Here is a 16,813-nt window from a genome sequence, read left to right as displayed (position 1 = left end):
TACCCCCCATTGAAAAGTTGACACTATGAGAAAATCGTTGATTAACAGATTTACGGGCTATACGTCGTTTTGCAGTCAGCCATCCTCTCCCCTAAATCCACTTCTGCCTCCAAAGCAGCTAAGAGAGAGAGCAAACTCCGCAAAGCCCCAAGCTCGTGTTTCACAACATCACCGTCTTCCTCCCGCACAAGGCCAGGCCCTTTTCGGGCACTGCACCACAGCTGCAGGCCTTCTACAAGCCTGAGCCGTTCCCCAGATTCCGCCACTGCCCTTCCCTTCCACTTAGCCCGGTACTGCGGCTCCCCCCGTCATCATGCTCCACATTCTTTTAGTCAATTCGTCTTCTGGTGGCTGTCCCTTGCTTATTTGCTTCTTTAGGGGAGCACTCTGGGTTCCCTCCCCTTGGACAGCACGCCAAAGACGCATAATCTTTACTCCATCTGATTATATGTGTAAGACCGCTAAATTCATTCCAACGACGGTAATAGCAGTTTGAAGGTTGCTGCGCGTTCGGTGTTTTCAGCTGGGCAGAATGGATTTAATTCTAATTTATCCAATTAGTTGTTTGGTCATTTATATTTAATAGTTAGTCACCCATTTAATCATTCCGTTTAACCTTTTGTTGAAATTATGCCCGTTCATATTCTACTAGAGATAGTTAATAACTCCAGATCAAGTCAGAATAGATCAAATGTAACAATTTATTAACAGTCAGGTAAATGTATAATGCCAATTACATATCAATTCAAAGATAATCCATACATAACATCAAATACTCAGTAGCAAAGAATAAGATATTGATACCTGACTTCTGAATATTAAGTCAAGACACTCCGCGTTACGGGCCAACCTCGTTACAGTATTGCGCCCCAAACTCTCTGCACACATCGCTTTGAGTAGCTCAGACCAAACCGAAACCTCTTTCAAATGGAAACATCTGATAACAAAGGGAATTTAAATTGAATCGATCTCCCATTTGCCTGGATTGAAAGAAGAGACCAAATGGCTCCAAAAGCCACAGCCATCATAATATGCAAAATATCTCTAAGCTCTAAAAACTCTTATTACCTTCTTGTATACTTCTGTGGGTCTGTATAGTGATAAATGACATTAAATCCAATAGATTTTGAGTATATTTGGGTGATCTCCCAGCCTGAAGTGGAATAGGATGGGGGAAATTCAGGGGAAGGGAAATACATGTGACAAGTCAAGTCACCTTTATTTATATAGCGCTTTATACAATGCAGATTGTTTCAAAGCAGTTTTACAGGAAAATAACAGGTGATAACAGGAAAATAATGCATTTCTGCGGTTTTTCAGCTGAAGTCTTTATTCAGTTCTGTTGTAAAGATCAGCAATTATTAAATTAGTTCATTTAAAAGTGGTTCTGCAGAAAAATTATGTCATCGTACAGTCAGATCAATAATATTGTTAAATATTAAGTTACATGAATAATATATGAATGTGCCAAAGCCACACTTCACTTACAACATTTGTGTTTACGTAAAAAAAACGGGTTTATATGTTTGTGTTTAAGTCTCCTCCCTCTTCCTGCCTTTCTCTTTTCTGTCTTCAGTGAAAACACAAGAATGACCTGATCAATTAGGCAACACTGAAAAAGGGAAAAGAGAGTACTTGCAAGTGATGTCAATGAACAAGCCGGATTTATTTATCAGCATAGAAAAATGACATTTTAATAGTCATGCACAGCTCCTTGTGAATGACTCATTTACAAAGGATTTTGCAGTTGTTTCCATTAAGATTGATGGTTTGGTCTGTGAAAAAACTGACGTGTACAGGTAAGAACATCCACATCAATTCTATATTATCTATATTTCTGTCCTCATTTTGAACCAACAAGTTTTTGTATTATTATTATTATTATTATTATTATTATTATTATTATAATTATTACTTTGGTATCCAGGTAATGCAATACATGTTTTCTGAATTGTAAAATTAATTGTATTGGCCCATTTTGTATTTTACTCCACAGCTTTTAATACAGCTAACATATGTGACATATGTTTATTTGTGGCAATAGCCAACAATACATTGTATGGGTGAAAATTATAATTTTTGATGGGTGAAAATGATAATTTTTTTATGATGGGTCAAAATGATATTTTTTTCTTTTATGCCAAAAATCCTTAGGATAATAAGTAAAGATCATATTCCATGAAGATATTTTGTAAATTTCCTACCGTAAATATATCAAACATATTGTTAGTAGTAATATGCATTGCTAAGGTCTTCATTTGGACAACTTTAAAGATGATTTTTTTTTGCACCCTCAGATTCCAGATTTTTTTTTAATAGTTATATCTCGGCCAAATATTGTCCTATCCTAACCAACCATATCGATGGACAGCTTATTTATTCAGCTTTTAAGATGATGTATAAATCTCGATTTCAAAAAATCCCAACAACACTGGGATAAAGTAACTATCATTTATGAAATCCTAAATGTTTGTATCTGTGATTTCACTAAGTAATTTAAAATCTATAACTGACCTTGTTATTAGTGATGCACCAATAGAACATTTTGGTGGCAGTAGACCGATATCCGATTTTAGAATGACATCTGCCAATACAGATAACTATAGCCAAACGATAGTTCCGGTAGTTTTGTGTCAATCGACCCTGATCATCAACTGTTTTTAAACAAATTACTGATACAATTAGGGGCTGACACATCGGTGCATCCCTTGTTATTGCTGTTAAGTAACCACAATTGGAATGCCCTTTTGGTGTTACGAGCCCTCTTAAAAGCATATCAGATCACAAATTGATTTTCTACTGCCTGATGCATGGGTTGGTTCTTACAAAATTATGACAGGTAGAATTATAGAAATTTCTGAGGGAAGCTATGCAATGTCAAGATCTATTTTTTGAACTAAAGGAACATTTACTGATTTATCTGTCTTGGTTGAGGAATGACTTCCAATACAACTCTTCCCCATTATGGCCACTCTGAGGTCTCAAACCACCGTGAGAACACTACAGTGGACATCAAAGTCATGAATGAGGTCAACATCGTCTTCCTCACATTCATCATTTTCTTCGGCACCTTTGGGAACTCTGTGGTCATCTGGGTTGCCGGCTTCCGCATGACTCCCAATGTTACTAATGTATGGTTGGTCAACCTCGCAGTAGCTGACCTGGTCTTCTGCCTGACACGAGTACTATCACTAATCTCGAGCCTTTTCTTTGACCACTGGCCTTTTGGTGTCTTTCTCTGCAAGTTCAATGGTTTCTTCAAGTACGCCAACATGTTCTGCAGTGTTTTCCTTCTGGCTGTCATCAGTGTGGATCGAGCGCTGTGTGTCTGGCACCCAGTGTTCACAAGGAAACAACGGACGTTATGTGCTGCTCGTGTGGTCAGTGTGGGAGTTTGGATTGTGGCGGTGATCTTTAGCTCGCCATATTTTGTGTATCGGCACGTCTTCCTTGACAAGAACAACCTGAGCCACTGCACACTGAAGGTGCACAAATATATAAATAATATAATGATTGTATTTAGTATATATATATATATATTAATGTAATTTTTTTTCATTTGCAGCACAAAGGAACAGCAGAAGCTGGTGGCGATTCAGGAAAGTATGTCTACTACTGCATTCGTTTCATCTGTGGATTCCTGTTGCCCTTCCTGGTCATCCTTATCTGTTACATACTAGCTGCTGTTGCGATACGCAGAACGAGGCTCTCTGGCAAATCAAGGCCTCTTCGGATTCTTGCTGTGTTGGTCTGTGCTTTTTTCTTATGTTGGGCCCCCTACCACTTTGTAGGACTGGTCAAGTTGGTGAATGAAGACAGCAAGGTGGTAAAAGTAGGATGGGGTATGGTTTCAAACTTAGCCTATTTCAACAGCTGCATTAACCCAGTGATGTACTTCTGCATGGGACTGGATGTTAGTCGACTCTGCACCCAAGGTTTGCCTGGGATTTGCCACAGAGCTCTAATGGAGGAAGGCCAAACCTTGTCCCAGGGCTCTGGGGAAGAAAGCTGTAATTCCATACCAAAGACTGCAGGCACTAAGTGTGTCACTAAAATTTAAGAGTTTGTATTCTCTTTTTCTTGTTCATTTGCCGCAGGTCTATCAAATAGTATATCATTGAAATGCATCTTTTTAAAACATCTTACAGAATGTAAAATTAATGTACCTCAGTGTCTGGTCTTCTTTGATCAGTAGTTGAAGCCCAAATGAAATATTGTGAAAAAATAAGATAATTTGTAATGTATTGCATGTAATATAATTGATGTATGTTTATGCAACAGTGCATTTTAAAGATTGCTTATGTCAGCCTATGTCTATGTTTGTTAATTAGGATGGCATGAATAATACTACCTGAGGCAGGAGGAGAAAGGAAATTAATATTGGCCAAACATATGGAAAGGGATACAATTTTTGACCACGTCTGCATGATGATTGGGCTTACATACTTCTATTTCTTCTGTAATATTTACCTGCGAAATAAATGCATGCCTTTGAAAAAACTTCTGCTACAGTTTCTCTTTGTTAACAAAAAGGCCACAACATGTTTTCCCAGTTTAAATGTCTTCTGTGATAATGGTGCATTGAAAAACCTGAACATTTAGGTCCTCATGGCATGGCTGAGCACAATGAAATAAATCAACTAATTGTAGCAACACCACAGCATTAAATATTGAGCAATATTGTAAAATAGTAATGAGAACAAAATATGTTGTTAGAAGACATTTGAATAATAGATACTAATTTGGTCAGAAGTGAAGTTGAGAGTCAATTTATATGACGTGAAATGTTTGTGGCATCTCTCTTGTCACATAATTTGTTACATTTATATTGCGCTTTTCTCTGCATTCAAAGCATTTTACAAGGAAGGGGGGAATGTGGCATTTCACCCATTTCTACCTGCAAAGCTGTCACAGGAGAGGATCTAAAATCTCCACCACATATTCTAAGGGCTTGGTTTTGATTGTCTATTTGATAAATATCAGAATAGTCAGTGCTCTCACTTGTATTGTTGTATTGGCTTCCTCAATGAGCTGCGGTCGGCTCTATTGATGGCCAAATAGGGGATGCGACATGACCACGAGATCTCCTTGTGTACCTCAGGGAATAAGGGTGCCGGTTTCTGGGGGGTGGCAGCCATGGCCTGACTGCAGAAACCATTCATCCAGACAATTCTTCACTGCTTCTCAGGAGTTGACCATTCTAGTCCCAGTTGCTCCACCGCCTTAGTGAGAATCCACAACAGCTTAGCAGCCAGGTCACTCACTTCACTGCGGGAAGTGTCTTTCTCGTGGAGAGTGCCACAACACCAGTTATCCTTCTCCAAGGCCATGGTGGACATAGCGTCCAAGGCGTCAAAAGAGGTCAGTCCATGAGCTCCGTCTGAGGGGTAGGCACTGAGCCACCGAACACGGCGCCACTCCTTTGTTATCTTGGCTGTGTGCTTAGGGTCGTTGTCCTGTTGGAAGATGAACCTTCGCCCCAGTCTGAGGTCCAGAGCGCTCTGGAGGAGGTTTTCATCAAGGATGTCTCTGTACATTGCTGCATTCATCTTTCCCTCGATCCTGACTCTTCCAGTCCTGCCACTGAAAAACATCCCCACAGCATGATGCTGCCACCACCATGCTTCACTGTAGGGATGGTATTGGCCAGGAATGCGCGGTGCCTGGTTTCCTCCAGACATGACGCTTGCCATTCAGGCCAAAGAGTTCAATCTTTGTTTCATCAGACCAGAGAATTTTGTTTCTCATGGGGAGAGTCCTTCAGGTGCCTTTTGGCAAACTCCAGACAGGCTGTAATGTGATGTCTGGCCACTCTACCATACAGGCCTGATTGGTTGAGTGCTGCAGAGATGGTTGTTCTTCTGGAAGGTTCTCCTCTCTCCACAGAGAAACACTGGAGCTCTGTCACAGTGACCATAGGGTTCTTTGTCACCTCCCTGACTAAAGCCCTTCTCCCCCAATCGATCAGTTTGGCCGGGCGGCCAGCTCTAAGAGGAACCTGGTGGTTCCAAACTTCTTCCATTTACGGATGATGGAGGCCACTGTGCTCATTCGGACCTTCAATGCTGCAGAAATGTTTCAGTACCCTTCCCCACATCTGTGCCTCGATCCAATCCTGTCTCAGGGGCCTACAGACAATTCCTTGGACTTCATGGCTTGGTTTGTGCTCTGACATGCACTGTTTACTGTGGGACCTTATATAGACAGGTGTGTGCACCTTTCCAAATCATGTCCGATCAACTGAATTTACCACAAGTGGACTCCAATCAAGTGGTAGAAACATCTCAAGGATGATCAGTGCACAGTACACACAGACCACAACGTGACAAAACTCTGGTGTCATGGTTTATGCGGGGTTGCATGGTTCCTCATCTCCCACAGTAAACGATGAGCCACTCAAAGACAGTTTATGTACTGTGCCAAGGTCCAGTTATAATCACCATTTGGCATCAGCTGACTAAAATCATAGTCCAAGCCACTCCAAAAACAGCCCATAAGTGTAATGTCATCCTAGGAAACGATATGGCTAGTGAGGAACTCCTCCACAAAATACACCATCGGGTGCTCATTCTGATTAATGAGCATAATTTATCCTCTGCACAGCTCCTTTCATCTACAATTTCCTTTCCACGCATTTGATAAACATGAACATACGACAAAGACAAAGAACATAAGATAACTGAGGATCTAAACACAGGATGATGAGGAACAGGTGAGAGACTAATCAATGAAACAATGAATAACTGTGGCAACCAAGGAAACAGGAACTGAACATTGGCAACACAAGACAAAAATAAAAGTGAACACAGAAAGGGTAATCCTGACAGACAGATAGATAGATTGATAGATAAGATACACTTTTGGTTGTCTCCTCCCCCTTCCTGCCTGTTTTATCTTTGTCTGCAGAAATTATACTATTAATGGGCAGAAAAGTTACTGAAAAGCAGAGATGAGCTAAACCTTGGTGTGATGTCAAAGAACCAGCCACTGATTTATTCATTGGCATAGCAAAATATCACTTTAATACACACGCTTCCATTGACTCATTCACAAAGGATTACAGTGTTTCAGTTTTGTTAAAACGCTTGATGCTGTGTACAGGTAAGAACACCCAATCCATCACCAGATTATTAATAATTAATAGTAATATTTTATTTTTGTTCTTTTTTTCTGAAAGTCTCAAATTTGATTCTTTATTCATCTACATTACCTCCAGTTTTTTTTAATAACTGGTTACACTAAAGCCCTTTTGTATAATGCATTATAAATGTATTCGTTATGTACACTGTAGTGCATTTGCATTATATTGTTTCATAATAGTAATTGTAACCAAAGTTGAAATGCATTATAATATTTGCACATTCTTTGTTACATCTGAAATTGGTTATTTTTCATGTGTTTTAATGTATTATACTTTATAAAGATGTAACAATGTATTATAAAATATTATAACTGTGGTTACGATTATTCATTATGGTTATATAATGTGCATTTCAAGGCATTAAAAACTTTTATAATACATTATACGTAAAGGCTTTAAGTAAAGTGTTACCAAACATTTCTATCTGAAGCAATGTTTTATAAAATAATTATGACCAAAGACATGCAGTTTCTGAAATCCTAAATGTTTGTACACTGTAAACAATAAACCTGTGAAATTTACGGTAAAAAATACAGCAATTGTGGTTGCCAGAACTTGAAATATATATTACTGTGAAATATATACGGTAGCAACATCTTATGTGTTAGAAGACTGAACAAAATCTTATATATTTCATGAAATCTAAAACTGCATATTTCATGAACTGATACAATGTTCATTATACCATTTAAATTAATAAAATATGTTTTATATATATATATAATATCTGATAATCACTATATAATACAGTTAGTAAAAGAGGCACATGACAAATTAAAGTTCATCAAATTTATCTTTAACACAAGTTGAGTTAAAAAATAATATACAGAATGTGCCATGCACATAAGCACAGTGTCATTATGGTAACACAACATACGATGTTAAACAACATAGGATAGAACATAAATCCCAAACGTACATAACTGATAACAAAAACTAGGAAGAAACATAATAATTTAAGCTAAATATCAGGATATTTATTTACTGTAAATCTTTACTTCCAAAATCTCCGCTAAAATTACATAACATGTTCGGTAACTTTTTAATAACTGCATGATATGAATCATTAGTTAAGCATTAGTAAATAGTTCATTCATCATTTATAAAGCATTAATAGACATTAATAAGCAGTTTATAAATACAGCTTGCTCTATTCTCAATTTATAAGCATATCTATGTGTTCAATATTTGTATTTTCATACTTTATTAATGATCAATTTATAATTTCTATTCAAGTACATTCAAGTACACTATTCAATTACATTTTTACAAACCAGTTATTTAGGAGTTGTAAGTGGTTCATAAGATCATTTAGAAAGTAAATGATTAATAAACTATTTAAATGTACATTTACACATATTATTTAGACATATGGTAATAGTTATGCAGTGTGTTGATAAATGCTTTATTACCATGTATTACTGTAATTCATGATTAATTCAGATATAAAAAATAAATTTCTGTGAAGCATAAACATTGCTGAATAAAAAGTTACCAGTGCCAACACTTGATTACAGGAGTGCCAAAATACAACAAATAACATTTTTATAAAACAATTATAATGTAATAAAATATTTCTCAGTGCCACAACTACTAGCTTTCACATTAGTGAACAGCAGTGCAGAAGAAAACTGAGCCTTTAAATCTCATGTGTAAAAGCTTTATGAGGCATCACTTTAGATGAGCTCACAAAAATAGTTAACTGACAACAACTAAATGTTTTATAACTACCTAAATTAATCATGAATTACAGTTAATAAAGCATTTATTAACAAACTGAGTAACTATTACTATGTCTAAATAATAAGATGTTTAGATGTACATTTAAATAGTTTATTAATCATTTACTTACACTTTCTAACTTACGTTTTCTAAACTATACTTACACTTTTTTCAGCAAGCCCACTTTGAATACACTCATGGTGTAACAATCACGAAATGGTTTTATCTTGTCTGACACAGATTATAGTGCATCTTCATAAAATTATGAATATTGATATTGAATGGAAATATTGAGATTGAATATCTCTTTGAGAAATTCCTATTAGCTGACAAATTGACGTTATGAATGGATCTATTGTTAAACAGAAAAACTGAAAGAACATTAATGGATTTATCTCTGTTGGTTGTAGAATGAATTCCAATACAACTCCTCTCCATTATGGCCACTCTGAGGTCTCAAACCACCGTGAGAACACTACAGTGGACACTGAAGCCATTATGAACAATGTCCGCACTGTCGTTTTCACCATCATCATTCTCTTCGGCACCACTGGGAACTCTGTGGTCATCTGGGTTGCCGGCTTCCGCATGACTCCCAATGTTACTAATGTATGGTTGGTCAACCTCGCAGTAGCTGACCTGGTCTTCTGCCTGACACGAGTACTATCACTAATCTCAAGCCTTTTCTTTGACCACTGGCCTTTTGGTGTCTTTCTCTGCAAGTTCTATGGTTTCTTCAAGTACGCCAACATGTTCTGCAGTGTTTTCCTTCTGGCTGTCATCAGTGTGGATCGAACGCTTTGCATTTGCTGCCCAGTGTTCACCAGGAAACGACGGACGTTATGTGCTGCTCGTGTGGTCAGTGTGGTAGTTTGGATTGTGGCGGTGATCTTTAGTTCACCGTATTTTGTGTACCGGCAGGTCTTCCCTGACAAGAACAACTTTAGCCACTGCACACTGAAGGTCAGAATGGCTTCACAAATGCCTGAATGATTATTTTTTACTCACACATCTGCATGTATAGAAAATATTGTGAATATGAATTTGTGATTTAATTTACAGGCGAATGAAGCAGCAGAGGGGGGCAATTCAGGAAAGTATGTCTACTACAGCATTCGTTTCATCTGCGGATTCCTGTTGCCCTTCCTGGTCATCTTTGTCTGTTACATATTATCTGCTGTTGGGATACGCAGAACGCGGATCTCTGGCAAATCAAGGCCTCTTCGGATTCTTGCTGTGTTGGTCTGTGCTTTTTTCTTATGTTGGGCCCCCTACCACTTTCTAGGACTGGTCAAGTTTGTGAATGAAGACAACAAGAAAGTAATTATAGGATGGACTTTGGCTTCATACTTAGCCTATTTCAACAGCTGCATTAACCCGTTGCTGTACTTCTGCATGGGGCTGGATGTTAGACGACAATGCAACCAAAACCTGTCAGGGATTTTTCTTAAAGCTCTTACAGAGGAAAGTCACTTTCTGCAGTCCCAGGAACGCTCAAGGAACGAAAGCTGTACTTCCATTTCAAAGACTGCAGACACGCAGTGTCTGACTAAAGTTTAAGAGAAATTTGTTGAAAGCTATTTTTTTTTTAGTTTCCTTATCCAATCAGGCATTTTGAATAAATAAATAAAATCAATATCTTGGGAAAAAAGCTGCATATTTGAATTGCCAGCAGATTGATAGCATTTAAAATTATTATTTGCTGCTGCCGTTGTGCGCTCTGCAGTTTCAATTTAAAGACATATATTTACAAAATGAAAATCATATATATACAAAATGAAACCATGCAGGTGCTAATAAGTAAAGTTAATATACCATTATATTGCCAGATTAGAAACATAAGCCTTTCCCATATAGTACGTAGAAAGTTACTTTGAAAAGTAATGCATTACAATATTGCGTTACTCCCTTAAAAAGTAACTAATTGAGTTACTTAGTTACTTTTTAAGAAAAGTAATGCGTTACGTTACTTTTGCGTTATTTTTTCTCACCTGGGATGGGCTTGCTTTTTTATTTTGTTTTTTAATAGCAAAAAAAGTAATTTTTTGTGCAAATGTAAAGACCTCTTCATCCCAAAATTTAAATAATAGGCCTCAGGCTGATGTAAAAATGTGCTGCCATTCTGGATAATGGAAGAATAGGAAGCAGGAGAAAAAAGTTTTACCAATAAAAACAAAAATCTAGTAATTTTTGCTCATGGCTTAACTGAATCATCAAAGGTCAGTAGCACAACATTGGTCAATAAAGGTAGATTTAAATGCATAAAAATATTTGTTTTATTTAACATTTATATATTTGAGGTTTGGAACTCTGATTTTCCATTTGACTGATTTTATTAATTTTGAGGAGTACAGAATCTTCATTGTGCAAGTGTGATGAGTAAATGCTCACATTTAGTCTAGAACTACAATAACACATTTACACACAACAGCTCTGCACTTACTCTCACTTTTCTCAACATGGGGACAGGAGAGCTGTCAGTCAAATAAATGTGAAAAAGTAACTCATATTTTGTTGTAAATTTGAAAAGTAATGCGTTGCTTTACTAGTTACTTGAAAAAGTAATATTATTACGTAACTCAAGTTACTTGTAATGCGTTACCCCCAACTCTGGTTCTTATAGTACTTGTTCGTCTAAAGATTTCTGTTAAAATACAGATTAATACTGTACAATTAATGCATTGCAAAATTCTCAACCGTTGTCTTAATAATATTTTTGAGTACCACTGCTTTGTTTTGACTATTTGAATTTGTTCGATCACTAAACTATTACATTATTAAACTTAAATTTAAATTCAATTTGAAATTCTTTGTTTGTTCAAATGTGTTTGACTACTTGGGACAACACTTGGGGGAATGAATTTGTTTCTTGCATAACATTTCAAAACCCTATATATTTCATAACCTTTAGCTAAACAGGAACTTTTTCTTTCTGTGAGGACATGTTTTCTGCCTGTTATCTATCTTCAATGTTTTCCCTATATGTTTCTTGTAATAAAATGTTACATCCACCAACATATCTTTCTGAAACTTTTAAAGCTGTCAGTTTTTCACAATTTTTTTTTGTACAAATGCAGACAGGAAAACAGGTTAACAGGGACCTGAGCTTTTGAACATACAATATAGCATCACTTCATCTTACTACTATGTGGCATTTTTTAGAAAACAAAAAAACAAAAGAGGAAATTAATTGCTTTTTTACAGCAGAAAAAGTATTAGAAGGCCACTTCTACTTTTTGACCTTACTTGGTAAAGCGTTTTATTTAAAGAATTGTTCAGAACAGGAAGTACCATAGCTCATTTCTATGAATAAAAAGCCAAACAATTCTGAGGCAATGCATTTATGTAATACTTTTTGAGTAAAACTGAATAACTGAAGAAAACATATAAAAATAAGTCCTGTTTTAAACTTTTTTTCTTTTTCTTCTCACATAAGCAGTGTTTTAACACAGGATGTGCCACACTTGCTGACTATGTTATTAAGCTGCAAGTGTGAAGCTGTAAGTCTGATACGTATCGCCACATGCATGGTGAAACAAATGCTGCAACACTAAAGATGAAAGTATATTGCAAAACATATACTTGGATAACGACACGTGCAATCTGTAACTTCTAAAAGCAAGGACAGATGCTCTAAATATGATAAACAGCCAGTTTTTATGTGAGGTCATAAATATATTCCAATGTAATACATCAAGATAGAAATTTCACAGAAAATAATTTGATTTGATGTGGATTTTTATTGAAAAAAATTATGAAAAGTGAAATAAACATTTGTGAAAACTGGTATATTTATCTGTGCAGAATTATACAAATATATTTGCATGTGTAAAAAAAAGTCCTTTAATGCTGTTTCAGGCTATGGATATGGTGTGTTTTTGCAATTTAGTGTTTTAAGGCATAACGTTAAGCATTCTTCATAGATCTGATCTGAGTATTTCCAGGTCAAAACTTTCTGCTGCTTGCAGTTTTAATTGCCTCCGGTTAGCGACTTCCAACCACTCTCCTGGATTCATACATTCTGTGGGAACACATGTAGAATATCCCTGCAACAGACAATTTTCAAATCACAAACATGTAAACAAATATCACCTAAAAATTAAATCAACGCATTAAGGAGTAAGCAATTATGTTTACTTAGCTCTTTTGCTTGTTTTAACCATTGATAGGACACCATAGAGTTAGTAAAGACAGCACACTGTAAAAAAACTGTTGTTAAAACTTTAAAAAGTAAGTGTTCGTGCTGCCTTAAAAGTTTAAGTTTTGTCAACTTGAAATGTGAACAACTTGGATATTTGAGTTGATTAAACTTAAAATTTTAAGGCAGCACGAACACTTACTTCTTACGGAGCCCCGCACATGGCATGCAAGGGAGAAAAAGTAAATAGTGCACATGATTTACTAATCGTTCCCTCGATTTGCTAAATCGTGCAGACGATATACTATTTTGTTCCCTCGATTTACAAATTGTGTGCACGCTTTAGCAAACTGAGGGAAGGAATTAGCCTAGTTTTTTTCCTGCACGTTATGTGCGGGGCTTCGTACTTTTTTAAGTTGAAACAACTTTTTTTTTTTCAGTGCATGCACGTCTACATTTTTACTGTGCTAATCATAAGAGTAAAGGCCCATTCACACCAAGGACGATAACTATAAAGATAAACTATATTAGCGTCCACACCAAAGGACGATATCGTTCTGTTTATTCAAGCATGTGTTTGTCTGTTGCTTTAAACGATCAAGCTTGTTAGAACAGAATGGATTCTGATTGGCTGTCAATATTTGTATCGTTCATCAGCTGGAAAAAATCGTTCTGAAAGTGATTCCAACAATATAATTTTGTTATAGCTGTGGTGTGATCTCTGCTATTATTTAATATTGACAACGATTTTTAGAACTATACCTTTATCGTTATCTTTATAGTTATTGTCCTCGGTGTGAACAGGCCTTTAAAGTTTGGTCTGCATGCACTTGCTGGTTTCGCCTTTGTGACAGAACTTTATCATGTAATCAAAAAAAGTCCATTCAACCACATCCTGAGGCACATTCAAACCACATTTCCTTGATTAAATCCACTCTGCACCATGAGAACTTTTATGCCCCCCTTTATTTTTATGTAAATGTTTATTCTGACTAAACGTAACTGTGACCTAAAAAAATGTTTAAGCTATTTTCAAATTTTTATTCTTAGAATTTGTATTACTATGTTCTTGTTGTGTTTGTATTGTATATGTGCACTGGAAGCTTCAGCACCAAGAAAAATGTATTGTGTGTGCAAGCACACTTGGCAATAAAGCTCTTTCTGATTCTGATTCTAAAATAGCAGTCTATGAGGTTTTATATCACCTGCAAAGAAGGTCATGAGCATGGCCACCCATCCTAGTATATAGGACCAGGAGAAGCGCCAGTCTCCGAAGCGCTTGCCCAGGAAGCTTAGGGTTACGCCAGTGTAGATCGCCATAGCCAGCAGTACAAACAGAGCTGGGTGTGAACAAAGCCATAGATTAAAAAATTGATAAAGGAAGAGAAGTAACATCCATGTTTGACCGTTACCCTTTATTTACATTTAAATATGCTAAAATTGACATTCTACAGCTCATTGGGCGTGCGTTTGTGACTTACTGGAGATGAAAAACATGATTCCTGCAGCAAAGGAACGACTGAATCTCTCAAAGGCAGAAAAATGGGCAAATGAGAGGATGCCTGCCATGATGCCCGCAAAGCACGCTATTCCTGAGAGGATCATGAATGCCCGTGTGGCATTCCAGTATGCTGAGGACAGAGACGAGATACGTTCTCAAAGTTAGATTAAAGATGGGTTTCCTCCTCCTATTCTCATCCCCCCAAAATCCCAACCAATTCTTGTCACTGTTTTTTTTTTTTTTTCTCATTTGATCTTTGGAAATCTGTCTCTGCAGAATCACCTTGAACGAACCACATTACAGCTCCTGTGATCTCAGATGCCATCTTATTAGACCAGGGAAACAACTTTGGAGCACCTGTTCAGAATACGAATGTGCAACACAAACCAGTGTATGGAGCTCTGTGTAGCAAAAAGAATGAACCACTGCCATCTACAGGCAAAACATGGTCTAAAAGCTCAAATGCAGGTGCCAAAATTTGTGTATAATGTATAGGGGACTTTACATCTGAGTTATAACTTCACATAGATTTAAAATAGCCATAGGGCATATTATAGACACACAAAAATATGTGCATGAATACATTTGCTTACCTATACTTGCTGTCTGCATGTAGCACTTGTTGGCCATGCAGTACCTCCACAGGCCCTGATGGGCATAGCTGCCCGAGAGGCGATACTGCATCCAGTAATCTGTCGCCGTGGAGACCACTATTAGGATGTTCCCCACAATGGCACAGAACAGGCCGCCGCCCATAAAGCTGTACATCCTGACACACGCTGTGACTATGCAGGAAGGAGATATATACACAGATATGAGAAATGAGACATGAAAAAGTTTGGATTTTACACATACAGATTCTTATACTGTATACACAGTCATAAAAGTCTTGAAAATATAATTCAATCAATTTCTCTTCAAACCACATGGCTAAAAATACAATCCACACGTCTTTCAAACTTTGTAATTCAATGCAATAAACATTCAAAATGAATATATCAAAACTACCCAGATACTCAATTTAAACACTATTTTTTAAGCTTCACAATAATAGATTTCAGTAACGCCTTACAATAAGATCTCTTTTATTAACATTAGTCAATACATTAACTAACATCAACTAACAATGAGGAATATATTTTACAGCTTATTTAAACTTTTTCTCAATTCATAAAAAAAATTCACACACAATGCATTAACTAATATTAACAGATACAACTTTCGCTTTTAAAAATGTATTAGTAAGTGTTGAGAATAATAAATGCTGTAGCAGTATTGTTTATTGTTAGTTCATGTTAACTAATGTAGTTAAGTCATGTTGGTGGGTTTAAACAAACCCATTTAAATTTAAATGAACAAATGAAGCCTTGTTGTAAAGTGTTACCGGTAACACTTTACTTAAAGCCTTTAATGCATTATAAAAGTATTTTAAAGCAATAATTATGCCTTGTAATGCTCCTTATAATGCATGGCCTGTTAGTATGGTATAATTTATTAAGTATTATATTAAGCATAATAAGCATTATATTAAGTATAATGCATTAAAACACAACAACAGCCAATTTCCGATGTAACAAGGAGTGTGTGAATATTAATAAATAAAGGCATTAAGTAAAGCGTTACTGTGTTACCCAGTTTTCTTTATACTTTTTTTTATTTTTCTTCGCACAGGGAGCTTAAAAATGCAGATGCTATTTTTGTTATACTTCAATATATTGAAGAAAAAAAAAAGAAACCTGTCCCACTGAGACATCTGAACTTTATGATATTCCAGGTTAGATAGTCATAAAGAAATTGTAATGTCTGTAATGGACATGCTCATCATAGATAACTACCAGTTCCATTCACACTGCATTGACGTTTCAAGTTAATTAAATATTTTATATATATATATATATATATATATATATGTATATATATATATATATATATACACACACACAAAAAGTGGCTTACCTTGTTGCTTCTGAGGCAAATCCCTCTTTGCTTATCCTCTGGGGAAAGAGGGAGTGAGAGAGTGGAGAGGGAAAGAGAGATGTTAAGAGGCAAAAGAGAAATAGACAACCTCTGTTGCCCGTTTTTGTTGATGGTGGCAAAATCCTTTAAATGCGACCTCCTCTGTCTCTGAAACAAATACACTTGAACTGGTTAGAGCAGGGGCCCTGGTGTGTCTGACTTTTCACTGTGTGTATGTATGATGTCAATGGTCCTTCTTTTGTTTGAAGAGTAGACTGTTCTGTAGCTGCACATATTCAATGGATTGCTTTGGTGCAGCGGTCAATGCAAAATGCTGAGTTGCATGGTTGCTTTG

General features: G+C 36.4%; 4 protein-coding genes across 4 annotated transcripts in view; 2 read left to right on the top strand and 2 right to left on the bottom strand.

Moving 5' to 3' along the window:
* LOC307133598 (craniofacial development protein 2-like) overlaps nucleotides 1-16,813 on the bottom strand; it is a 1,416,430-nt gene that overhangs the window by 1,126,224 nt on the left and 273,393 nt on the right. The gene's annotated exons all lie outside the window — the stretch shown is intronic.
* Nucleotides 2,937-4,060, top strand: LOC307134186 (formyl peptide receptor 2-like; the record flags this gene model as incomplete). Its single annotated transcript, XM_079829720.1, has 2 exons — nucleotides 2,937-3,485; nucleotides 3,566-4,060. 2 exons carry the CDS (start codon nucleotides 2,937-2,939, stop codon nucleotides 4,058-4,060), a joined length of 1,044 nt encoding a protein of 347 aa, XP_079685846.1.
* Nucleotides 9,275-10,423, top strand: LOC307134185 (fMet-Leu-Phe receptor-like; the record flags this gene model as incomplete). Its single annotated transcript, XM_079829719.1, has 2 exons — nucleotides 9,275-9,826; nucleotides 9,926-10,423. 2 exons carry the CDS (start codon nucleotides 9,275-9,277, stop codon nucleotides 10,421-10,423), a joined length of 1,050 nt encoding a protein of 349 aa, XP_079685845.1.
* Nucleotides 12,848-15,270, bottom strand: lim2.4 (lens intrinsic membrane protein 2.4; the record flags this gene model as incomplete). Its single annotated transcript, XM_079828742.1, has 4 exons — nucleotides 12,848-12,909; nucleotides 14,207-14,341; nucleotides 14,483-14,632; nucleotides 15,096-15,270. 4 exons carry the CDS (start codon nucleotides 15,268-15,270, stop codon nucleotides 12,848-12,850), a joined length of 522 nt encoding a protein of 173 aa, XP_079684868.1.

This window comes from Gobio gobio, assembly GCF_949357685.1.
Source record: "Gobio gobio genome assembly, chromosome: 11".
In the NCBI taxonomy this organism is placed as follows: domain Eukaryota; kingdom Metazoa; phylum Chordata; class Actinopteri; order Cypriniformes; family Gobionidae; genus Gobio; species Gobio gobio.
Note: the sequence above shows the minus strand (reverse complement) of the source record. Positions and strands in the feature narration are given on the sequence as shown.